This window comes from Wickerhamomyces ciferrii, contig 00153 (assembly GCF_000313485.1).
Source record: "Wickerhamomyces ciferrii WGS project CAIF00000000 data, strain NRRL Y-1031 F-60-10, contig 00153, whole genome shotgun sequence".
NCBI classification, from domain to species: domain Eukaryota; kingdom Fungi; phylum Ascomycota; class Saccharomycetes; order Phaffomycetales; family Wickerhamomycetaceae; genus Hansenula; species Hansenula ciferrii.
The window spans coordinates 22,168-46,907 of NW_011887587.1; the positions used below are offsets into that span (position 1 = coordinate 22,168).

The 24,740-nt window shown below is 32.7% G+C and overlaps 12 protein-coding genes across 12 annotated transcripts; 6 read left to right on the forward strand and 6 right to left on the reverse strand.

The window, feature by feature from the left end:
• Positions 1 to 195: 195 nt before the first annotated feature.
• IPI3 (chromatin-binding/pre-rRNA-processing protein IPI3) lies at positions 196 to 1,662 on the forward strand (the record flags this gene model as incomplete). The annotated part of the gene is made up of 1 exon (XM_011275057.1): positions 196 to 1,662. The coding sequence occupies one exon, from the start codon at positions 196 to 198 to the stop codon at positions 1,660 to 1,662; it is 1,467 nt and encodes a 488-aa protein (XP_011273359.1).
• Positions 1,663 to 1,781: 119 nt separating this feature from the next.
• BN7_4308 (SNUT3/LISCH7 family protein) lies at positions 1,782 to 2,252 on the reverse strand (the record flags this gene model as incomplete). The annotated part of the gene is made up of 1 exon (XM_011275058.1): positions 1,782 to 2,252. One exon carries the CDS (start codon positions 2,250 to 2,252, stop codon positions 1,782 to 1,784), a length of 471 nt encoding a protein of 156 aa, XP_011273360.1.
• A 243-nt stretch (positions 2,253 to 2,495) lies between these two features.
• On the forward strand, positions 2,496 to 3,143 carry NOP6 (Nop6p; the record flags this gene model as incomplete). The annotated part of the gene is made up of 1 exon (XM_011275059.1): positions 2,496 to 3,143. One exon carries the CDS (start codon positions 2,496 to 2,498, stop codon positions 3,141 to 3,143), a length of 648 nt encoding a protein of 215 aa, XP_011273361.1.
• A 427-nt stretch (positions 3,144 to 3,570) lies between these two features.
• Positions 3,571 to 4,371, reverse strand: RHO5 (Rho family GTPase RHO5; the record flags this gene model as incomplete). Its single annotated transcript, XM_011275060.1, has 2 exons — positions 3,571 to 4,204; positions 4,337 to 4,371. The coding sequence occupies 2 exons, from the start codon at positions 4,369 to 4,371 to the stop codon at positions 3,571 to 3,573; spliced, it is 669 nt and encodes a 222-aa protein (XP_011273362.1).
• Positions 4,372 to 5,433: 1,062 nt separating this feature from the next.
• BN7_4311 (uncharacterized protein) lies at positions 5,434 to 5,757 on the reverse strand (the record flags this gene model as incomplete). The annotated part of the gene is made up of 1 exon (XM_011275061.1): positions 5,434 to 5,757. One exon carries the CDS (start codon positions 5,755 to 5,757, stop codon positions 5,434 to 5,436), a length of 324 nt encoding a protein of 107 aa, XP_011273363.1.
• Positions 5,758 to 7,976: 2,219 nt separating this feature from the next.
• Positions 7,977 to 8,717, forward strand: RPS3 (40S ribosomal protein uS3; the record flags this gene model as incomplete). The annotated part of the gene is made up of 1 exon (XM_011275062.1): positions 7,977 to 8,717. The coding sequence occupies one exon, from the start codon at positions 7,977 to 7,979 to the stop codon at positions 8,715 to 8,717; it is 741 nt and encodes a 246-aa protein (XP_011273364.1).
• Positions 8,718 to 9,091: 374 nt separating this feature from the next.
• On the forward strand, positions 9,092 to 9,849 carry SHR3 (Shr3p; the record flags this gene model as incomplete). The annotated part of the gene is made up of 2 exons (XM_011275063.1): positions 9,092 to 9,146; positions 9,239 to 9,849. 2 exons carry the CDS (start codon positions 9,092 to 9,094, stop codon positions 9,847 to 9,849), a joined length of 666 nt encoding a protein of 221 aa, XP_011273365.1.
• Positions 9,850 to 10,449: 600 nt separating this feature from the next.
• On the forward strand, positions 10,450 to 11,496 carry BN7_4314 (Calcium-binding mitochondrial carrier protein; the record flags this gene model as incomplete). The annotated part of the gene is made up of 1 exon (XM_011275064.1): positions 10,450 to 11,496. The coding sequence occupies one exon, from the start codon at positions 10,450 to 10,452 to the stop codon at positions 11,494 to 11,496; it is 1,047 nt and encodes a 348-aa protein (XP_011273366.1).
• Positions 11,497 to 11,747: 251 nt separating this feature from the next.
• Positions 11,748 to 18,068, reverse strand: BN7_4315 (Centrosomal protein; the record flags this gene model as incomplete). Its single annotated transcript, XM_011275065.1, has 1 exon — positions 11,748 to 18,068. One exon carries the CDS (start codon positions 18,066 to 18,068, stop codon positions 11,748 to 11,750), a length of 6,321 nt encoding a protein of 2,106 aa, XP_011273367.1.
• A 260-nt stretch (positions 18,069 to 18,328) lies between these two features.
• On the forward strand, positions 18,329 to 22,003 carry TRS130 (transport protein particle complex II subunit TRS130; the record flags this gene model as incomplete). The annotated part of the gene is made up of 1 exon (XM_011275066.1): positions 18,329 to 22,003. The coding sequence occupies one exon, from the start codon at positions 18,329 to 18,331 to the stop codon at positions 22,001 to 22,003; it is 3,675 nt and encodes a 1,224-aa protein (XP_011273368.1).
• Positions 22,004 to 22,063: 60 nt separating this feature from the next.
• On the reverse strand, positions 22,064 to 22,852 carry HEM4 (uroporphyrinogen-III synthase HEM4; the record flags this gene model as incomplete). Its single annotated transcript, XM_011275067.1, has 1 exon — positions 22,064 to 22,852. One exon carries the CDS (start codon positions 22,850 to 22,852, stop codon positions 22,064 to 22,066), a length of 789 nt encoding a protein of 262 aa, XP_011273369.1.
• A 215-nt stretch (positions 22,853 to 23,067) lies between these two features.
• BN7_4318 (Collagen alpha-5(VI) chain) lies at positions 23,068 to 24,319 on the reverse strand (the record flags this gene model as incomplete). The annotated part of the gene is made up of 2 exons (XM_011275068.1): positions 23,068 to 23,800; positions 24,285 to 24,319. 2 exons carry the CDS (start codon positions 24,317 to 24,319, stop codon positions 23,068 to 23,070), a joined length of 768 nt encoding a protein of 255 aa, XP_011273370.1.
• Between the last annotated feature and the right edge of the window lie 421 nt (positions 24,320 to 24,740).

Sequence of the window (24,740 nt, forward strand, 5' to 3'; positions counted from 1 at the left end):
ATAAGTGATTCTTTTTTCAGTCGCGTACGCATTTGATTTTGATTTTGATCTGGATCTTTTTTGGCGGGAGACCAGGGGTGTGTAACCAGCGATGAGGAAGAAAAAAAAAATTATAAACCCTATGTTTTGTCAGTATAGAGATTTGGTATATTGTAAGGAAATATACTTTTCACTGCTCTAAACTACAACTAGAAAATGGAAGAAATAGTTTATTACAACTCAGAAGGTCATGGTGATGACAAAAACGCTGCTCAAGTGAATGCTTTCGCTACATCAATACATACACAGAGTCATAACTATGCATTTCGTCAATCTTCATCATACCCTCATGGTTCAGTTATAACGGGGACAAGTGCTGGTGATAGAGTTTTCGTTGCTTCTAGAGGCAAAGCGTTGATTAATGTCTATACATGGGGTAAAGAATCTCCAGATCAAAGAATTCCAATCCCTGAACAATTGACAAGTTTAACATTATGTCCAAATTCACCAAATGTTTATAATGAAGAATATGATGTTGAAAATGATTCAAATTTCCCAAAATTTAGATTACCATATTTATTAGTTGGTGGTGGTCTTAGTGGTAAGATATATGTATGGGAATTAAACTCAGGTTTATTATTATGTGTTAAAGAAGCACATTATCAAAGTGTAAATGTTTTGAAAACAACTTCAGATGGTTCATATTTAGTTTCAGGTGGTAAAGATGCAAGAGTTTTAATATGGAAAATCATTGATTTAATCTCATTTGTTAAAGATGATGATAAAGTTATTAAACCTGTACAGATCATTTCAGATAATACTTTGGAAATTACAGATATTTTCATAAATAATAGTATTCATCAAGACTCTAAAATTTATACAGTTTCAAGAGATTCAACGATACGTGTTTATGAAACAACAAATTTCCAATTAATATCAACATTTATCGTTGGTCAACAAGTTGAATCTATTGTTGTTGATTCTGCTGATAGAGCAATCTATTTAGGTTTAAACAATGGTAATATTCGTCAAATAAATATTTATGAACCAAATCCTGCAACAAATGTCTTGGAAGCTAAAGGTGGTTATGGTAAAGTGATTACATTATCAGAAGATCATCAATTAACAAATACATTAACACATCATAGTCCAAATCCTGTTACAAGTTTAGGACTTTCATTAGATGGTTCATTATTAGTTTCAGGTGATTCATCTGGTAAAATTACTATAAGTGATGTTCTTTCTAAACAAATTGTTAAGGAATTAAAAGAATTAAATAGTAAAATTACAAATATTGAAGTATTTTCAACTCATAAAAATGCATTAAATCAAACCATTGATAAAACTTCAAAAGCAATTCCACCTTTCAAAAGAGTCATTAGTAATAAGAATCCTAAAGAACAAGATGTTGTATTCCAAGTTGGTGAAGATCAAGAAGAACAATTATTCAACATTGAAGAACATTTAAATAGAGTTTCTAAAGAATCTTTATATTTCCAAAATTTGAACGGTGTTAATTCAGAAGTTGTATTTGCAAATGATCAACAATCCAATAATGGTTCAAATTCAAATGATGGTGAACTTGTTCAAGAATTACAAGAAAAAGTTACTAAATTAACTAAAGCATATACAGATATTAGAAAATTGTATGAAGATTTATATTCTGAACATACAAATCAATGATTTTATAGAATTAGAATAAATTAATGTACATTTTCATTGTCTCTCAGCACTTTTATAGAGCAAAACTTATAAATAACAGTAGAATTAAAATTAGCTTCAACCTCATTTTAGCCGCCACTTTATTTCTTTTTGGATCTTTCAGGTGATAAATTTCTATTAAAACCTTTATCTCTATTCATATATTGTCTAAATTGAGCCTTTTTATTCTTTTTAGCGGTACCTGAACCAACACCAGCAACATGTTTTCCCTTTGTAGACTCAAAAGAACCAAATCCCATTAATTGCATCATCATATCTTGACCATTATCATTTGAACCTTCTTGTTGAGGTTCATCAGCTTTTCTTGATGAACTACGGCCTCTTTCATCTTGTGTTTTCAAATCTTTTTCTTCGGTATCATCACCATCGTTCCTCTTAGGTTTCTCACTTGGTTTCCCATTGGATATTATACTTGAACGATCATGTGAACGATCTCTTGATCGATCTCTAAACTTTGCTGATTTATTCAGCCTGTTGGGGCTCATTGACTGATTTCTGCTTTTTATTTTGACATCATGATCTCTGCTTGGTCTGAACTCTCTCTCGCTCATTCCCTTCTATGAATCTATTTGGAAATTGAAAATGAATTTGGAAATTTGAAGTTGAATTTTCAATTGTTTTGTAACAAAATTTATTAGTTGTTAAATTAATGTTCTTAAAAACTTCAAAATTCTGCCAAAATTCATCGGTATTGCGATCTCATCTCTATAGAAAAAAAAAATTTACCCACTATAAAATGTAACATACATAAGAATATTGATGTATAATATAGAACCATAAATTAAGCTACAAAGATGTCTGAAGCTGAAGCTAAACTTACAAAGAAACAAAAGAAAGCCTTAGAGTTCCGTAACAAGACCAAAAAGGACAAAACTGAGGAATCAAAAGAAGATCAAAAGAAAGAAGAAGTATCAAAAGATGAGAATAAAGAAACCACAACTACAACTACAGAAGGTGAAGAACCTGTAAAGAAGAAACGTAAAACAAGAAGAGGTAAAAAGGGTAAAGGATCAGGTGGTAGTGCTCCAAGATTCTTATTATTCGTAGGGAACTTACCTTATGATGTTACACAAACTGAATTATTATCACATTTTGGTGCAGCAGGTCCAGATAGAATAAGGATCAGAACAGATAAAGGTATAGCATTTTTAGAGTTTGATGGTAAAGGAGGTGATATTCAACATAAGATGGAAGTTGCCTTACGTATGCATCATTCAACTTTAAGAAATAGAAAAATTAATGTTGAATTAACCGTTGGTGGTGGTGGTAATTCAACTAATAGATTAGATAAAATCAGAGAAAAAAATGATAAATTATTAGATGAAAGAAAAACTAGATTAAAAGAAGAAAGAGCAGCAAGAATGAAAAAAGCTGATGCTGCTAAAGCTCAAGATTTAACTGGTGTTCATCCTGCAAGAGCTGCAAAGATGATGGGAAATTAAACACCTTCCAATAGTAACGTCTTACAGTCATTTTAATGTCCAATGAAATCTATCAAAACTTGTATATTATTTTTAAGAAGAATCAATTTTAAGAGGTCCTTTACTTGGAAAAATTGTAGTGAATTTGAAAATATATTCAAAAATCATCCAGACAAAACTTCCAAGTTATGAAATGAAATAAAAAAAAAAGAGGTATAACAAAACGAGTAGAAAAAATAAAATAAAAGATGATATTGCACACCATTTGCAATATTGATGATAACACCAACACAATGATAAAATAAAAAATTGAAAAACAATGAAAAGTAGTACATAATTTAGTGTAAGAAAATTAGATATAAAAGAAGAACCAGAGAAAAATAAAAATGAATGCTCAGTCATAAACTTTTATAACACAATGATATGGGTTTTTCCGTCTTTAATTGACTTATAAAATTGTACATTTAGCCTTCTTTCTTGGTTTTTTAGATATCCTTGTAGGTTGTTGAGTTTCAGAAACATTTCTATTTTGATTAGTAACAACAGTTGGAGCAGGTGGAACACTTGCATCTTTTTCACTTTGTAAAACTGCTTTTATCACAGAATCAAAAATTTCTTCAACACCTTCTTGAGTTGCAGCAGAACATTCTAAATAATCATAAAGGCCATATTCTTTGGCAATTTTTTTACCTTCAGCTTTGGATATTGGTTCATTACCAGATTCTTCTAATCTATCTAAAGTATGAGGATCTTCTCTTAAATCAGCTTTTGTACCAACAAGAAGTATTTGTACTGAATCTGAAGAATGATGTCTAATTTCTGGGATCCATTTACTTTTAATATTTTTGAAAGAAGATGGTTCCACAATTGAGAAACAAACTATGAAAGCATCAGTTTGAGGATAAGATAAAGGTCTTAATCTATCATAATCTTCTTGACCTGCTGTATCCCATAATTCTAATTTATAATGTGCACCTTCAAATAAAGTATTCTTGGTATAATTATCGAAAACTGTTGGAATATAATCTTGTGGGAATGTATTTGTAGTATAACTGATCAATAAACAAGTTTTACCAACAGCACTATATGGTTTATTGTTAGATATTCAAATTTCAACGTTATTCATTCACGAAGCTGCAAATTTCATGATAGCACTTAATACTTATCAATGCTGAAATTTTAACAATGCTTCACTAATTGTAATATAGACTTACCCATCACCAACAACAACACATTTGAAACTTCTCATCTTATCTTAAGTCCTCTAAATAATCTAGCGATATATCTCTTTGTGCTTATAATAGCTATAATTGTCTGATAATTTTAGTTCCTGACACCTTGAAAAAATCTGTATCTGAAAATCCGACCCTCTGAAAATTTATATATAAATCAGGTACAAGATTCTTTTATTCTTCAAGAGATCGCTAAAAGTAAAAAAAAAGCTTTTAATGAAGAAGATCACCGTTATAGTTTCTGATACAAATGAACGTTAGTCAATTTTAGAAATATGTGGAATGTTGACTGCAATTATTGTACAATTTACTTTTGGAGTGTAGGAATTTTGAGCCAACATACGCAGCTAAAAAGGGAAATCTCCTAGTCAACGCGGAAAACTTAAAAAATCAAACGTCCTTTGAAAATTAAGTGCGAAACCACAGAAGGGTAACGGAGCTGGTCGCCGCGCAAATGCCACTAAAATACTATGAGCTTGAAAGCCTTGTGTTAGTTTACGCTTTAGTAGCTGCTTAGCATGAGCGTAGAAGGAAATCAACGGTGACGTACATCTATAAAGAGTGGATCAGCCGCTGCTTGAAGTCAAAGGCTTTGAATTACTACCTTAATATTAAGCTAAAAAGGTGGAGCTATACTAAATTGTGTGGTAGCTTGTGAACCAACATAACGCTTCAACCAAATACTCATGATAAACGTACGTACTGACAAACTAGTTTAACTAAATGAAGATGTTAGCAGTCTAATCAAGCAGACCAACTAGTTGGAAGTAGGAACTAGCTCTAATGAAATTTTAATAACTCCGATCGAATAGTTATTGGTGCTAATAGATCGTTTGATGAATAGCTATTACCTAAATTATCTCTACAACTCACTTTTAAAAACCAAAATTTAGATGTTATATTGATCTAAACTTCTAATATACAAAAACCTAAAAAAACCTAACAAACCTGAGAAAACCCGTTATCTAAATCATGAACTATGAAAGTTTATTATTATATTGAATAAAATGACTGATTATATTTATAAGAAATGATGAATAAATGATCGATTATAATTGAAAAATAATCCATTAATCAGCTTATAATAATAAAGCAGCAACACCAGCAATAGCAGCAACACCGGCTTGAGCGTATAAAGCGTTACCAGCACCTTCGTATGAAGTAACTTGTGGTGGGTTAACAGTACCGTTGGTAACGTTGGTACCGTTAGTTGGAGCAACGGTAGTTGGAGCAGCTGGAGCAGAAGATGATCTAGCTGGACAGTTGGTAACAGTTGAAGCACAGTCTTCGATTGATGAAGTGACAGTTGATTCTTCACTGACAATAGCAACTGAGGTTGATTCAGCAGAGGCAGCGACAGCGTAAGCAGCGACAGATAATAAAGTGACTAATTGGAATTGCATTGTGATTGATATATTGATTGTTTTGTTAACGAAAGACTAAAGTTGGAACTTTGATAATGATCTATTTGATGATGATTAAAAGAATTATAAAAAATCTAAGAATATTTGGAGGATTTGACCTGTATTTATAATTTTTTCTGAAGCTTCAAATGTTTGTTTATCAACTCATCATCCGAAAAACTATGGATCATAAACATTCTTCACTAAAATTATTTGTTATGATTCCGTAAAACTAGTGCCATACACTATTTTGGTACGACTCCATCCCTTCAGAGAAGAATGCTGGATAGATTTGGATGGTGCGGTTCCAAATCGGGACTGAATCGACTGATTTGGAATTGTGCAGCTCTCCGAGATCTGTGCGATTTCCACTTTGGGCGACAAGTCAAGCACTCTTCCAGCATTGATCTGCAGCCTAGAAAATTATTTTTGGAGCCATGCTTCAAAACTTTCCAAAATACGCTGGTTAACGGTTGAAATCAAGTCTCAAGATCAAGAAATCAAATAAACAAGGAACCAAGAAATATGAGAGGTCGAGAGACTCTTGGTAAGTACCTAAATGGCTGAGAGATCCAGGATAAACATAAGTGACAAGAGTATAAGTAGAATTATCGTTTCAAGTAGATGGTGGGGCCTAGAATTAATAACATCACCACCAGCGATTTTGTTCATTCACCTACAGGCTACTACTATACAGCTGATTACCATATAAAATTTAACGCTTGTTTAGATTCGCTTTGTGTCTATGAGGCTAGCCATGTGGTCCTTTAACCTTTAACCATGTAAATTTATTAGGTTTTGCGTTTTAGGTTACGGTAAACTATGACACCACACGGTACTCCCAGACAAGCCGCAAAGCTTCACGGAAAATGTTTTCAAGTTTGAAAGCTTTCATTGGATAATCAAGAGTTCATCTCTGATATCTAAGTTTGCTATGAGTTTATAATACCCCAGTTACCATTGTTTATTATGATCTTGTTATTGTTTATTATTGTTTTCCGTCGGAATGTGTTTGATTTCGCAGGCACATTTTTTATATCACCAGGTGAACGCGTTAGACACATACTTCAATTTGAAGATCAAGTTATAAAATTTAATCGACAATCAAGAACTAAAAATGATTCACAACTTCACGTTTTCAAAGCTACTTTTACTATCTATTTTCCAAAAGTAATTCAAGTCATAATGTAGAGTCTAAATGAACTATTTAGATCCAAGTTACATAGGGTTTGTGTGCTTATAACTCATACTTTTGGACTCATGTTTTTGCTTTGTTCTTGACGGGCTTTAACTTGTTCAAAGCGCGTTTGTCGTAAATTTTACCGCGTCTAAAGAATAATCATGCTTTATGCTGTTGTTGATAAAGATTCATGATTCATGAATATTCATGGGCCTAGAACCTAGAACCTTGAACATATTTGCAAGAACGTTAATTTATCCGCGCGTAGTAGTAAATTGTCATGTATACATAAATTATAATACTGTACTATCATCACTCATATAATATATTGTATACTATATTATAGTAATTCAGCAGCTGACTCCTGAGTGCGATTGGTTATTTTAGCGTATACGGTATATAGTATATACTAGACGTATATCTGATCTACCAAATATATATCAGTAATCGACTTAGAACTTAGGACATTGTATCATCTGATCCATACGCGCGTAGTCAACTTACAAGCTGTTACTTAACTTACAATAATTTGACTCTTGACTCTTGTAAGTTGTGTACAAGTATAGTAAGTACCCTCATCTATGCCCAATCATCACTAGTGGCAGTGCCACGCAATGTATCCTCATCATCTATAGCAGCAGCATGCGTTATGTTATTATATTCGAAATCAAAACAATCAATTTCTATTGTTTATTTATGTTAGAAAACTTTAAACTTGAAAATTTGAGCGCGTCGTGATTTTGTATGCCCTATCTTTTATCACGTGCCTTCCACAATATAATGTCCGGATGTTATAAGAAAACCAAAGTAATTCAGTCACCCATTTCAAGAAAACCAAACATCACTCAGTGCACTGCAAAACTTCGCGAAAGTCAAGATTTTTCAAATTATTTACCCTGACATAGTGAAAAACTTTGAAGCCAGTGCATCCAGTAGCTGGGAACTGTGCAGGTGTAGTGAATAAAAAAATATATACAATTCAACTTCATACTATTACTATACAAAGTTCTATTATTGAATCACACATAACATATCAAAAATGGTTAACATCATCTCAAAGAAAAGAAAATTGGTCGCTGACGGTGTCTTCTACGCCGAATTAAACGAATTCTTCACCAGAGAATTAGCTGAACAAGGTTACGCTGGTGTTGAAGTCAGAGTTACTCCAACCAGAACTGAAGTTATTATCAGAGCTACCCAAACCAACGCTGTTTTAGGTGAAAACGGTAGAAGAATCTATGAATTAACCTCATTAGTCCAAAAAAGATTCAAATTTGCTCCAGGTACTATTGTCTTATACGCTGAAAGAGTTCAAGACCGTGGTTTATCTGCTGTTGCTCAAGCTGAATCATTAAAATTCAAATTATTAAACGGTTTAGCTATCCGTCGTGCTGCTTACGGTGTTGTCAGATATGTTATGGAATCTGGTGCTAAAGGTGTTGAAGTTGTTATCTCAGGTAAATTAAGAGCTGCTCGTGCTAAAGCTATGAAATTCCAAGATGGTTTCTTAATCCACTCTGGTCAACCAGTTAAAGATTTCATTGACACTGCTACCCGTCACGTTTTATTAAGACAAGGTGTTTTAGGTGTTAAAGTTAAAATTATGAGAGACCCAGCTACCAACAGAGTTGGTCCAAAATCTTTACCAGATTACGTTAAAGTTCATGAACCAAAAGAAGATGAAGCTATCCCAGCTCCAACTGTTAAATCATACGTTCAAAAAGAAGAACCAGCTGCTGAAGAACCAGAAGCTGCTGCTGAACAAGCTGTTGAAGCTTAAGAATCTTTTCCATAAATTATACATATTTGTTCAATAAATTTGGGTTCGGGTTTTTAATAACAATGTAGGGATCTATCATGATGATATTAAAATTAATTGTATTGATCAGTAATTCTATGATCGACTATATGTTCTTATTAATGGTATCATTCGAGATCAATCACACCGTATAAAACTTCCAAGAACTTATAAAATAATGCAATTTCTACTGCTAATTGTTGATGGTTAATCAGCCCCGCTGCGGAAGGCTTTTCTTAGGGAAAAAACTTGCCAATAGATAACAAAATGAAGGGTATAAAAGTATCAACGTTTCTCATCTAAGATCAAAACCACATTCTGCATTTACTCAACTGCACATCATTTCAATTCAAAAGATGGCTATTAAATACAAAGACGTTTTACCAGTCGCCAATGGGTTGATCATTGCCGGTATGTGTTTTTTAATCCAGTACAACGGGGATTATTGAAGATATCTCGCCCCTCTCATCAACGAATATTCATATACTAACTTCAAAACTCAGGTACTTTTTTCTTCCTTGGCTTATTATTGGGTAACTGGCCTTATGATGCCAAAACATTGTTCTCACAACAAGTCAGTCAAGCTGATTTTGATAATTCATTAAGACATTATCAAACATGGGCTCAAATTCCATCAATTCCTTTGCATATTATTCATTTCTTCATCGGTTTAGGTTTTATTGGTATGTTTATTAAACTTTATAAACCTTCTGAAGATTCAAAATATTTTGAATATGGTTCATTATTGTTATACGTTTTAGCTGTCTGTGTCTACTTAACCAACTTAAGAACAGGTGCTGATAGTGCTTTACATGGTGAATGGGGTGAAGTTGATGCCAATACTGGTATCAATGTCATTGCTGCTTCTTCATCAATGATTGTCTTCTTATTAGGTGGTATTATCATGTTACAAGTTGGTTTATATTACGGTGAATGGGAATATCAACAAAGATTAGAAATTTTCAACAAAGAAGAAGCTGAACGTGAAGCTACTGAAGCTGCTGAAGCTGAAAAGGTCAAACCATCTAAAGGTTCATCCTCTTCTGCTTCCAAATCAGAAACTCAAGCTAAACAAACTAAATCAAAATCATCTGCTGGTAAAAGACAAGCATAATTAGTCAAATCTTGTGTATTAATATAATAAGTAAAACTTAAAGTTTCTCGGGATTTTTTTGTACCTTTGGTACCTAATAGTGCACATTAATACCTCCTTCGCTCAGTCGTTCCTCCTACTCTTCTCTATCTGCTTCAATGTGTCACATTATTCATGATTGACTGTGGTATGTAGGTATAATCTCATCATTTCGCGGTCGCTCATCTGATTCACAAAAAATTCTGCCCTGGCGAACTTGTGATTCATTAATTCAAGACCATTTTCCATCACCAGAAGCTCAAATCTACGTGAGTTTTAACAGGAATTTTCAATCTTGTCAAGCTTGAGTGCTTGAATATTAATATCCAGGTGTCTATCAGTCATTTTCTGAAAATTTGTGTCCAAAGTATTCAAGTTTTCACGGTCCAATAGTACTATTTCGTTACTTTTGTTGTGATAATTTTCTTTACGCTTCGAAGCAGATGCATACAAGTGAATAAATAAATTTGAGTCAAATCCCATAAAGATAGCACAACATACTCAGTAAACTGTCTCAAGATTTAAAATCAAAGAAAAAGAAGACATTATTTCATATTCCATACAAAATACCTAAACAAATCCATGAGTGCAAGTCATAAAGTCACGGTGGCTCCAGCTATTACTGGTGAGTTGGATCTCAACCATGCATTACACATATTACCACAAAACTTCCAACCATGGAGACCAACCATTCTTTCATATACTGCATCCTTATTCTCAACAGTGGTGGGGTTCCCATTAGATTCCATAAAGACTCGTATGCAAACACATCCTTTCAATGGGATCTATGATTGTCTAACAAAGACGATAAGAACAGAAGGTGTCAAAGGTTTATTCAGAGGTGTTACCGCTCCATTATTATCAACTTCATTTTCCAAATCCTTGGGTGTGTCGTTATATACTGCTGCTAAACCATATGCCGCTGCTTTACAACATTATACAATACAACCAATACAAAGTAAAGATTCGGACTCGTCAAGAAAACAGAAAATAATACTGGCTATAAATAATGCACCGGTGTCTTTCGCTTCAGGTTTTGCTGCTGGTGCTGGTACAAGTTTATTTGCATGTCCTTTTGAATTTACCAAACTATTTCAACAACTATATGTCCTCATGCAAGCTGAATTGAATTTAAACCCGAGAAAGATGCCAAAGACAACATTTCAAGTTGCAAGACAAATTAGAAGATGCGAAGGTATGTTGGGTCTTTATTCAGGTTATAAATTTCATCTTTTGAGAGATGCATTGGGGTCTGGGTTATATTTTAGTATTTATGAAACTTCTAAAATATTAATTGATGCATTTTCAGGTGGTGCCAATGCAGTTATACCAGGTACCACAATACCCATGTCCACATTAAGTATTACTTTGGCCGGTGCTATGTCTGGTATATTTAGTTGGGTTTTAGTTTTTCCAATTGATACTGTCAAGTCATTAACTCAAAGAGATATAACGTCAAATATCATAAGAGAATTGGCCAGAAAACCACCAAAACCTTTATTAATGAGAAAATTAACATTCCCAACAAGACAGATGTATAGAGGGTTGAGTGTTAGTGTTACAAGATCTGTCATTACAAGTGTTGCATTCTTTGGATGTTTTGAATATCTGATGAAACATATTGCCTAGTCCGGCAAACTCCAAATTTTAGAAATCATTTTGTTTATATGCTATAGATTAAGTCATCTTTAATAGAATTCAGAAAAAAACAACTAACTGTACATAGAGTTTCACATTTTTGCATTTTAATAACTAATATAATATTCTACAAAATTTCAAATTAACGATTCATGTATCATAATATCAATTTAAATTCGTAACACATTTCGATTATTATACAATTCTTTATTACACTTTAAAAAAAACAAGCTAATTGTGGATCATTTAGTTCTACTTCTTAACTTTCTTTCACTCTTTGGAGGAAGTTCTTTACGACTTCTAGACTTGGTCTTTGATCTGGCTTTTCTTTTAGGTGTAACGGATTCTTCTTTCTTTTCTTCTGGTTCTTCTGAATCATCAACATCTGTACGACTTCTTTTGGATGATCTACCTCTTGTGCGTCTTTTTGGTGTATTTGGAAATTTGGCTTCTTCAATCTTGACCTCAAATTGTGGAACAGGTGTTTCCTCTCTTTCTGTGTTTTCAGTTTCCTCTTCTCTTTCTGTGTTTTCAATTTCCTCTTCTTTTTCAACAATTTCTTGCTCGACTTGGTCTGATTTTAGGTCCCCAAGTTTAATATGGTTACCTTCCAAATCATGGTGTTCTTCAATACGTTCATGTTCAGCAGCAATATCATGAACAGCATGTTCAGTATGGACTTTACCATGAGCAATACGATCAATCAATTCATCTTCTCTCTTTTCTAGCGCTTTAGCATCTTCAATATCAGCTTCAGTATTAGCACCAACGATTTTTCCACTTCTGGTTTTCATTATTATGTGATCATGAAAATCATTTGAAGATTGAATTTTTTGACGTTTCTTTGCAGGTTCTTCAACATCTTTATCTTCAGCTTCATTTTTCAATATAACGGAGCTTTTCAGTGTACTGGATCTTTCATTGGTTCCTCTTCTGAATATGAAATCAATAGCTCTCTTAAATGGAGAGCGGTATGGTTGTTGAGGTGGAATTTGTGAAAATTCAAACTTGGAGCTTGGTGGTTTAACTGGTGTATCTTTAGAAACATCAGAAGCTTCATCTTCTTGGACCTCGGTTGATGGATCACGAGCTTCTAGTGTATCTCTTTCTTCTACTTCTTCTGCTTCTTCTCCTTCTTCCTCTTCTTTTCCTTTTTCTCCTTCAAGTTCCACTTCTTGGTCATCATCTTCTTTCTTTTCTTGATCATCATCATCTTCTTCTTGTTCTTTATTTTCAATATTTCCTGCGTCTTCATTTTCAACAATCTGTTGATCAGGACCTTCTGTAATTTCACCTTCGCCCTTCTCATCTGGAATATCGTGTGTACTGTCGATACCTTCATCCACTGGTGCATCAATTGCTTCATCAATGGTATTTTCAGCAAAATTTAATAGATTCTCAGCTTCTTCTTTAACATTTGTAACTAAATTGGAAACCTCCGATGAGAGATTAGCTTCATTTTCAGTATCATCTCTATTAATTTCAGATTCTGTTAATGGATTCTCAATTACTTCCTCTACTTGTTCATGAAGATCATTAGCAATATTTTCAACTTCCTGTGGTATTTCCAGTTCAATCTCATCCTCATCACGATTTACCTCTTCGGTTGTCAAAGGATTTTCAATTGTCTCCTCCACGATATCACCAGCCTTTTCTAATACTTCTTTTGCGTCTTCTGCAATAGTTGAAAAGAAAGAGCTTTCTTCTGTAGGTTTTTTTTCTGAAACAGCATCTTCATTATCTCCATCTTTGTCATCAACTTCACCTTCGATTGGATTTTCAACAGCTTCTTCAACTTTATCTTTAAATGAATTTACCAGATCATTATCTATGATATTTGAATCATCATTAACTTGAACATCGTCTTCTTCAACATCACCACTGGCACCAGAATTGATATCATTTGACTCTGATTTTTGTGAAGTTTCCAATATATCATCTTCATGTTCGAGACCTTGTACTGGATTTTCCAATGCTTCTTCCACTGTGTTTTCAAGGACACCAGCAACTTCTTTAACTTCCTCTGGGATCTTGATTTCAATTTCATCAGTGGAGCGATTAACATCTTCACCTTCAACTTCATTTTCCACTGCTTCTTCAACCTTTTCAGTGAATGATTCTGCTAAATCATGTAACTCTTGTGGAACTTGTGGAACTTTGATCTCTGTTTCCTCAGATGAACGATTAATATCTTCACCGGCGACTTGATTTTCAATTGCTTCATCCACCTTATCTTGAATAAATGTTGCTAATTTCTTTACTTCAGCTGGAACTTTAAATTCAACTTCCTGTTCATCCTCATCGCGGTTAATTTCTGTCTCTGTAACAGAGTTATCAATAAATTCTTCCACTTGATCTTCAACAAAACTAACAAAATTTTCCGCTTCCTCTGTGATGTCTATCAGACTCTCATTTTCCCCTCTTGGGGAAGGGCTAGCACTAGCGCTATTGACAGGTTCTATAACAGCTTCATTAACTTTCTCTTCTGTGAATTTAGCAAAATCTTCAACAGCTTGTGGTAAATTGATTCCCGTAGCTTGATGTTCTGTCTCCTTCGAAACAGGCTCTTCAATGTTCTCTTCAGTCAAAGTTTCTACAGCTTTGAAAATATTCTTAGCTTCTTCTTTAGATTTAGTAACTGAATTTTGATTTAAACTTCCTCCTTCATCTAGAAGCTCTTTTGGAGATGATTTTTTTGGTGATAAGCTAAAGTTAGTAAAGCTTGCAAATCTTCTAATCTTATGAAAGATCCCGGTAGGTTCTGACTCTTCCAGTTCGGTCTCTTCTAATTTTCTTTTCTTATTAACACTAGAGTTCGAATCTTCCTTTTGTAAACTTTCAATACCAGCTTTAACACTCTCATAGTTGTTAGCAATATGATCTGGTTTTGGTTTCTCCTCTGGTGACATTTGTTCAGATGATGATCCGGCAATGGCTTCATTACTAGCACCTAATGAGTTATCTGGTTCATTGTCTTTGTTATAAAAGCTCATGTTTAATTTTGGTTTAGCTGGTTCTTCAACAAAGTTTTCACCCTGTTCTTGAATTTGTTGAGCAACTTTCAGACCTTGAAGATATGAATCCCTAATTATATCTGGAATTGCAAAATCAAATGCTGGTTTATCATTTTTGTTGATCTCTTGAGACTCGGTTTTATCTGGATCATCAGTAACTTTTAGGGCTTCATTGAAAGAATTATCAACATCGAGAGCATTTTCAGGTTCAATCACTGAGCTTTCGATAGCTTCTTCAACTTCCTCTTTAGCTTTTTCAACCACGTCACTAACGGCATCTGTAACTGCTTTAGCTGTATTCACAATAGCTGAATTTCGGTTATTATCAAATTCCTCTTTCTGGTCTGATATGTTATCGTTTTGAAGATTTTTGACATCATTGATAAGATCCTTAGCAACATCTGGAATAGATTCAGAAAATATGGAATCATCATGAGCTGCTGCTTCTTCAATCTTTTTGGAATCTATATGCTCTTTTGTAACATCACCAGCTTCACTAATTAGTTCATCAGCAACTTCTGAGATATTCTTCGAAAATACTTCCCCTTCATTATCTTTATTGGCTTGTGCAGCTGCGTTAAGTTTATCCAAACCTTCTCCAACCTTGTAAATAAGTCTTTCGGATTCATCACTTAAAGATTTTGCAGCATTTTCTTCTTCATCTGCATTAGCTAAAGCGTTCAATCTATTTTCCACAAATTCTTTTGGTTCTTCACCGAGTGATTTGTTAACAACTTCATCAGCAGTATCTTTCAAACTCGAATCTTCAATGACGGATTCAACCAAATGTTCAGGTTCTTCACCCAAAGACTTTCTGATCATATTATCAGCAATTTCTTTCAAAGATTCAGCAGGTGTAGTTTTGTTGACTGTTTCAACCAATTCTTCTTGGCCTTTCTTTGCGTGTTCGATAAATGATTCAGGATTTTCACCTAATGACTGTTCAAGCATACTTGAGACAACACCTCGTACCTCTTCAAGTTGGTTGTTTTGGTTTCCTTTCTGTTCTTCGTTTTCTTCGTTTTCTTCTGAACCAGATTTAATATCAACATCACTCTTATCAGGTAAGTCAAATTCAACTGTTTTTGGATATGTACCTTTGTCCTCGTTATTCACGTCTGTGACATCTGAGTCTTTCTTGTTGCTCAGAGATTTTTCAAATTCTAAAGAAGCATCTTTGAATGAGATTGTAGAATTGTTATTGATTCCACCAAAGTTTGAAAATGAAGCAAAACTACTCTTTGATGTGATGGTTCTTGGTGTTTCTTCAATTTCGACATCTTTACTTTCAGGTAATTTCTCTTCTTGGCTTATTTCTTCTTTGGTATTATAATCTTTTTCGACAATTTGGTCGTTTCTTTCCTTTCTGTCAACATCGTCATTACCTTCGAGGCCATCTTCATCTTTTAAATCTAGTTCATTTTCAGGATCATTTTCCTCTTGCTCATCTTTTTCGAATCCAGTATCGTGTTCAATGTTTGCTAAGATGGAATTTGTATTATAAGTTACACCACCGTATACCAATTCCTCATCTTCATCATCTTGAATAGCAGACACCTCGTCAACGGTTAACGAACCAAACAAACTATGTGATGGACTTTTAAATGGTTCATTATCTGAGTCATAATATTGTTCTTCTTCATATACCTCAACTTTTGGTTCCTGTTCTTGTTCTGGCTCTGGTGAGTTCTCCTGCTCTTCTAGATCAAGTTTCTCAGAGACTTCTTGATCATTATCCTCAATAATTTCTTCAGATTCTTGAGATGGCGTAGTCTCCTCTTGTTCATTTATATTGATTTGCTGGTTTTCATGATCAAGTACTTCATCCTCATGGTGGTCTGCGACAACTTCCTCATTTACAGAATCATTATCACTATAGATATCCTCCACCTCATGATGTTCAGATGGCTCATAATCTTGGTTTTCAGATTCATATCCTGCATCTGAATGTTGCTCATATTGAACCTCTTGATCTTGTTCTGTTGAAGGTTCTTCTTCTCTGTAATAAGTTTCACCTGAATATTGATCTTGGTTGTCTTCTTCTTCTTCGTTGTCTTCTTCTGGATCTTCTTGTAGCACATCTTCTTCATCGTCGTCATCTTCTGGAGCTTCCTGTAACACATTTTCATCTTCATCGTCTTGTGGGTCTTCTTCCAAAACATCTGCCTCATCATCGATGTCAACAACTCTTTCCGTCATTGTTCTATGTGTGGACTGTTCATGCGGTATTTGATTCAAAGCAGCACTGGCTAGCATATCAAAAGAAAAGAATTGATTTTCTTGTGAACCATCGGTGTTTTCTTGGAACTGATATTGAGTTGGTTGATCATTATCTGAGTTTGGTTCACGATGGTGAGTAGCATCTTCCTGAATATCCTTTTGGTCATTAAATGAATCATTATCATCTTCCAAATCGTCATCATATTCGTCTTCTCCATCAACATCTGACAAATCAACAACTTCTTGTTCTTGCTCTTGTTCTTGATTCTCATAGTCTTCTTCTTGGGAAAAGTCTTCATCATAGTCACCTTGGTTATCCTGTTGGTCCTCTTTTTCGTCAACTTCATCATGTTCTTGATATTGGTAAGTTGCCTGTGGTTGGGAGCGACTGTGTGAATAAGCACTTTGATATTGAGGTGTTACAACGTATTCATTCTTAGAATCTTCAGCGAAAACATTATCATCGTATTTTGGTATTTCAATCTCTTCATCTTCACCGATCTCATGCTCTGAATCAGAAGGTAGTTGTAGAAGTTGAGAATCATCTGGAAATATAACATTACCTTCAGAGTCATAACCTTCAGATTGATTATCAACATTTTGATCTTGTTGTTCTCCTTCTCTGTAATTATCACTACCTTGCTCCTCGTCAAAGTCATCTTGTTCTTCTTCTTGAAATTCACCTTCTTCCTCGTCTTCTTCACTATCAAGAGACATAACCTCGACAGGTTCTTCTTGGGTATTGATATTCTTTGGATATTGTTCTTCTTCATAATGATAATTGGCAGGTTCTTCATCATTAGCTGAACCTTCATTATATAATGAATCATTCTCCTCTGATTCCTCTTCGGATTCAGATGATTCCTTCTCCAGATTGGATATATTGGAAAATTTTGATTCAGATTTTAAGGTTGTTTGCTCCTTATCCAGTAACAATCCCAGCTTTTCAAAAGCTTCGGTGTTTATTTGATTTTGAGCTTCAACTTGACGTTTTTCTTTCTCAATTCGTTCATAAAAGGATCTTTCGTCTTCTTCATCTTCCTCTAGCGCTGTACTTGCTCTATGTTTTATTGACGCAATCCAATTCATCAATTCATCTGTCTTACCATCATCTTTCTTAGCAGGTGTTCTCCTAAGAGGTGAACTTACTCCAGAACCAGGTGATTGTTTCCTAGCAGAATCTGCAAGTCTTCTAAATGGTGATGATGGTGGTCTGGGACTGATATCCCAAGTTCTTCTTGAGAATGGTCTTTGAGCTGTTTTCTTCTGTGTTGACCCGAGATAAGTGGAGTCGTAAGACTTATTTGGTGTCTTGTGTTCGTCACTCATGGTAATATACTGGGTCCAATTGATACCAATGGATCGTGGTTGTCGTGATCTTGAAGTCTTTGCACTTGCTTTCCTTGGACAAAGTCCAAAGTCACTTCGCTATATACAATTTCACCAAAACAATAATCTTAGAAATGTGTTACATAAGCCGCGCTTTCGCGCTTAAATATTTAATCAAAAACGTCAACATTAGATCAGGCTGTTCAAATCAAATGTTTTGATCAAATACCAAGTTCCTCAAGTTCCTTCTATAGCGGATTATGTCGCTGGATGTGCAACCCATTAGAATAGGCTACTATGACCCATACGATGTTTATGCCAAACTAGGAACAGACTTGAAATCAAAAGTCAACTTGACAAATCTGCATTGGAGGAAAAGTGAAAAGGAAAGCTTACGTTCAATTCCTCAATTACAAACCACATTCATTGAAGAAACTCCCAAAAATTTTGATAATAACGCTGATGGCCCATCTCTCAAAATTTCAGACACGTCAAATGTTGAAGCGCTGGAAAGAACAATCCGTCTATTGAACACACCATATGTGAGATTAATGTTGATTGAAAGTGATGATATTGACTCTTATAAGTCCAAAATACGACCACTTATAAGAGAATGGCTTAAATCAAATGTTGATGGTTCAAATGGTCCTTTAGATTGGTATTTGATATTCTATCATTCAAATGATAATGACAAGAACAGAACGCGTGTTTTCGAGAAACTTAAAGTTGATTTCAACCCACCTGAACGTGATATTGATCGTTGTATCAGGCTCAAGGAAAAATATACCAATCAATTGGAGGAAAATGAATCATGGAATTTACTCAATAATAAACTAAAGTCTTCAATACTACATTCTTTTTCATCTAGATTACAGCAATTGAGTGCTGCAGTCAATACCTTAAATAATAATAATGGTGATGATCCAAGTTCATCATCATCTACATTTTTAAAATTAGCATTAACAGAAGGATTATCAAGACAATTCTTTCAACTTCGTCTTTTCGAAGATGCTTTGACAGAATATGATTATTTATCACAAACCATAACCCCATTGGAAAAAAATAAAGATCTTTTCCCAGAAGAAACATTTGATTTTGCTAAAGAACCTATAACAAATCTTTTGAAATTTGCATCTATCCCATCATTATTTGAAACACAGGATCAAAGTGTAACGTTATTTAGATTAAGATCATATGTTTTCTCCAAACAATTTTTAATTTTGAATGCATTATCTCAAGCAGCCCCTTCATTGTCAATAGCTTCCATTCATGTTTCAGAATTTTTAAGAAGATTACATTTATTCATACATGATATATTAAAGCTTTACACTAAAGATGGTATCACGGACCCTCAAGTTAGTGAATGGGCATATACATTGATTGATGAAGTTTTACAATTGGATTTGTGCTCTAAAATCAATACATTTACATCAGATCAAAGTGATGAAAATATAAGTCAAGTATCTGAACGTTTTGGTGAGTTACTCTTAGTTCAAAGATCACAATTTGTGAAACTAGGTACTCTATTAGGGTTTCATATTGGTGAAGTGATGAATGAAATATCAATAGATGATAACGATAATGAACATAAAGCATCATTCACTTTACAACATCAAGAATTGAAAACTTTATTTGAATCTCAAGAAATTTTTGAAGAACATTTTATCACAATAACTAGTGAAGCAATTAGACATTTTAGTATCTCTGGTAGACCAAGAGCTGTTGATGCATTATCTATAGATATTGCATTAGTTGATTATCACAATAAAAATTATGAAAAAGCTGTTGAAGTTTTATCTACATGTCCTGAATTTTATCAATCACAAGGTTGGGATTTAATTAGTAATAATCTTCAAGAGATTTATGCTGATTGTCTTGAAAATTTAAATGAAGATGCAGATTTTTTCCAATCCCCTAAGAATGAAGATGGTGATGATCAACAAGCTGTTTCAATTTCTAAGAAAACTTCATTATCAAAGTTATATTTAGATATAACATCTTCATATAAATTAAACTCTGGGAGACAATTATATGAACCAAAAAATGTTAAATCCAGTTTTGAAAAAATGGAAAAAATCATACCTGATGAGAATTTAATTTATCCTGCAGATAATTTATTTGATATTTCCCCAAAACCATTTTTAAAAGGAGATTTTGATAGATATGAAATTAATATTGATTTCAGAAGTCCATTTGAAACAGAATTAAAACTTCAAAATTCCAGAATTTTATTAAAAAATTCAAATGATGAAGTTTTCAAATTTGAAAAATCTGATATAATTTTACAAAAAGGTATAACAACAATTGAATTCCAGTCAAACGATATAATAATAGGTGAATTTAAATTTTTTAAATTTATTACAAATTTTAATAATTTTACACTTGTTCATGAATTTGACGAAAATGATGAACAAAATTCAGAACCTTTCTTAATTACATCCCTGGGTAATTTATCATTAAAAATTGAAAATCCAACAAATATAAATTTGACAAAGAAATCAATTTCATTATTTATATCAACTCAATTTGGGTCAGTTGATTCAACTGAAATTAGACTTTGGAGTAGAACCGAAGGGTTTGAACCAACATCTGATATTAAAATTATGAATTTACTTGAAGAGTATGAACTATCAAATGATGATTCAGATGAGGGATATCAAGTTTCATTAAAAGATGATAATAATTCAGATGATGTTCTCACAATACGTACAGGTTATTTACGTGATTTCACAGATTATGAAATTATCATACCATATATAAATAATAGTGCAAGAAATTCAAATATTTTAGATTTGAAAGCGCAAATAAGTTTTATTGATTGCAACATGGAATCAAAATCTCAAACAGTGACAAAAATTTTAGATACTTCATGCAGTATAGCAGTTTCTGTTCAAGATATTTTCAAAAAAAATGGATTATTTGCTAAATTTTCCATTGGTACAGCTGATATTGAATTTCCAATAAGGATTTTATCATGCTCTTTACAAGGTAATGATAAATATAAAGTTAGTAGTTCAATGAAATCTTCATCATTTATTGCATTTGGTGAACAACCTGGAAGTTATTTTTTCAAGATTGAAAAAAATGATGATGTACATTATGATTCAAATGATTTTTTAACATTAGATATAACTTATAGAGATTTAAAAAAAGAATTGAAAGAAATTTTATTTGAAAAATTTATTGAAGAATCAAACAGAATTAAAAGTGGATGTGACAATCCTTTAAATGAATACATGACATTTATTAAGTTGATTATTGAAGGATTAAAATTTGATTTTAATAGCTATATTTTAGATCAAGAAATCAAGATAATAAATTTTAATAAAATTGATAAAAAGATTATTAATTCAGTTTCTCCTAACGAGAGAATTAAATTTTACAAACTACTTGAAGAAAGGTTGCTTGACTCAAATTATTTAAAAATTGAAAAACCGTTTGAAGAATATGTTTATGTCCAATGCAATAAACATTTATACATTGATGTTCAAATTCCATCAGTTCATGTTATCCATACAGTGGAATTAAATCTTGAACCCAAAACTCATTATATCATAGGAGATTCAATAGAAACAAATTTAAATTTAAAATCATTAATTAATAAAGTTTCAGAAACTTCTGATCCAAATCAAACATCAAAAAAGAAAGTTCAATTTCAAACATCATCAATAAAAACATTCCAATTAGAAATTTTATCAAATCAAGATAATTGGTTAATTAATGGTAAAACAAAATTTAAATTTAATATTTCTGATAAAGATTTAGAAAAAATTAATGAATTTCAATTATATTTAATTCCTTTAAAAATTGGGAAATTAGCATTACCAAAAATTAAAATTATAAATGATTCTGATAAAGATGAATATTTAATGGAGATTGATTATCAAAATGAAAATGAAACAATTAATGTTGTTTCTGATATGATTAATAAGTGAAAAAATAAAAGCATTAGCAATACATATAGATGATTATAAATACATGCATTATAAATTAATCTATAAATGACTATCAAATTCTTTAATATGTTTCAATAAAGAATTCGCATCAGGTTTTGAAGAAACCAAATCCGGTGTTATACCATTCTCAATCAAATAAGTTTCAGTAGTTGGACCAATTGAAGCAATTTTAAAAACATCTTCATCTTCACTCTCATCCAAAGTTTTCTTCAAGAATTTAATAATTTCATTTGTACCCTGAGGACTAAAAAACACAATCCATTTCTCCAACCCAGTTTTATTATCAACAACATCAATAAACCTTTCAATAATCTCAGGTTTTTCAATAGTTTTATATATGATAATTTCTTTTAAATCATACCCTTTTGATAATAATTTCTTGGGGATTATATCTCTTCTTGTTTCACCTGTGAAAAATGTAATCTTTTCATTTGATGATAGCGTCTCTATAATTATATCAGATAATATATTACCATTCCCAGCTTCAGAACCACCTTTTATATTAGTAAACCCTAAATTCCCCAAGATTAATTCAGTAGCAGGACCCACAGTATATGCTAATTTGTTTAAAATTTTAGATTTAATATCTAATTCAATTTGTTGTAATGCCAAATCCAAGACTTCAACGGCTCTTTGTGATGTTATGATTAATGAATTTGTTTTATGTAAGAATTCATGTGATTTTAAATAAGTTATTATTGTGGAAAGTTCAAGATGTTTATGATCTAGTAATGGTATGAAATTTATATCAAAGTTTTCTTGGGTGAATAATTCATTGTATGGATCTTTCGGTATTGTTTTGTTTTTAAGGAATAGTATGGTGGACATGGTGTGCTAATAATGATTGAGGAAGTTGGAGTGGATCAAGTTGTTATATGGATTAGTATAGGTTTATGAATTTTTCAGTTATCTTACATTCATCTTTAATATGATTTGATAAATTTTAATCGGGTATAAAACATTATGTAATCAATATAATCTACAACTCAATTTAATTTTCCAAATATTACAAATTGATTTATATACTTATATTTATATGATTTCTAATCCCTTCTTGGACTTCTTGATCTTGAAATTGGTCTTTCTCTAGAATCATTTTCAAAATTATTAGATTCATCTCTACCTCTTCTTGGAGAAATATCTCTATAAGAATCACCATCAGATCTTGCATCAGGTCTTCTATCATCATCATCATCTCTTCTATGACCAGGTCCGGTATATTCATCTCTTGAAGGTCTTGGAGCACCACCTCTTTCATAACCACCTCTTGAAGGACCACCATAACCTCTTTCTCTATAATCATCTCTAAATCCTCCACGACCACCACCATATCCATACCCACCTCTTGGAGGATAACCACCGTACCCACCTCTTGGAGGACCTCCATAACCACCACGACCACCTCCATATCCACCTCCATATCCATAATCATCATAACCACCATATCCACCTCCATAACCACCACGACCACCATAACCATATCCACCTCTTGAAGGATAACCATATCCACCACGAGGACCACCAAACCCACTTCTAAAACCACCACGACCACCAAAACCACCACGAGGACCACCTCTAAACCCACCACCTGAAGGATGAGGTTCAGATTTTGCCCATTGAACAGTTAATATTGATGAATCATCTAATGAAAATGGTTTTTGATCTAATTCTAATGCGGTTTCTGCATCTTTTAAATCTTGAAATTCAACAAATGCAAATGGTGGACCATCTGGAGTTTTTGTTGGTGGGAGGTCTACTCTTACTAGAGTACCGAATCTTGAAAATTGATTGTTAATTTGAATGTTCTGTTGTATGAGATTGAAATATTGATATTGAATTATTTTATTTTGAGTTTTTGAGTTGAAAGTTGATTGATTGAATGGGTTGATATATATATATATAAAGGGATATAAGAAATGATTTGAAAAATTGAATTGAATTGAATGAATTGATTGATTATTTGAATGAATGGTTATATTGATTTAAACATTGATTTTTAAATTGATTCGCCTTTTTTGATATGTTGAAGGTGAAACTAAAATCAAGTTAATCATGAAAAAGTAAAAGTAGAAGAAGTAAAGAATAAAAAGGGTATTAGGGTATAAATCAATAACAAAACAAAAAATACAAAATAAAATAATAATAATGATTTAATATAACTTACTTTTCAAAATCTATAGCTAAATCTTTAGCTTTTGTTTCTCTTGAGAAACCTGGAGATGTTGTTAGTACTAGTAATCATAAGTATAAGTAGTAATACATACCAGTGACGTATAAAGTGTTTTTAAACCCCATTGTTGTATAATATATAAATCACTAGTAATACCATATATAATATAACACACCTTTGATGTTTATTTCAAGATTTCGATGAATGTGGGAAAGTTCAAAGGCAGGGTAAATATTATGTAATAAAATAATCTAGATTTACTCTGAATACTTTTATTACTATTACTATTATACGAATAAGAATATAAGAGTATAGGAATATCATAGTATAAGAATAATCAATTAACAATGTATTATAGATATATAATAATATAATAATGTAGTACCACTCTTCTAGAATGTTCTGATACTGTGACTCTGTTCTATGGTTTCATGGTTCATTTAGCTGGTGTTTAGTGTTTAGTGTTGTTCACTTCCGTTGGTTTTGTTGGGAGTCTTATTCAACAGAGCCACTATGAATAAAGGGATAAGTCATAATGGGAATACA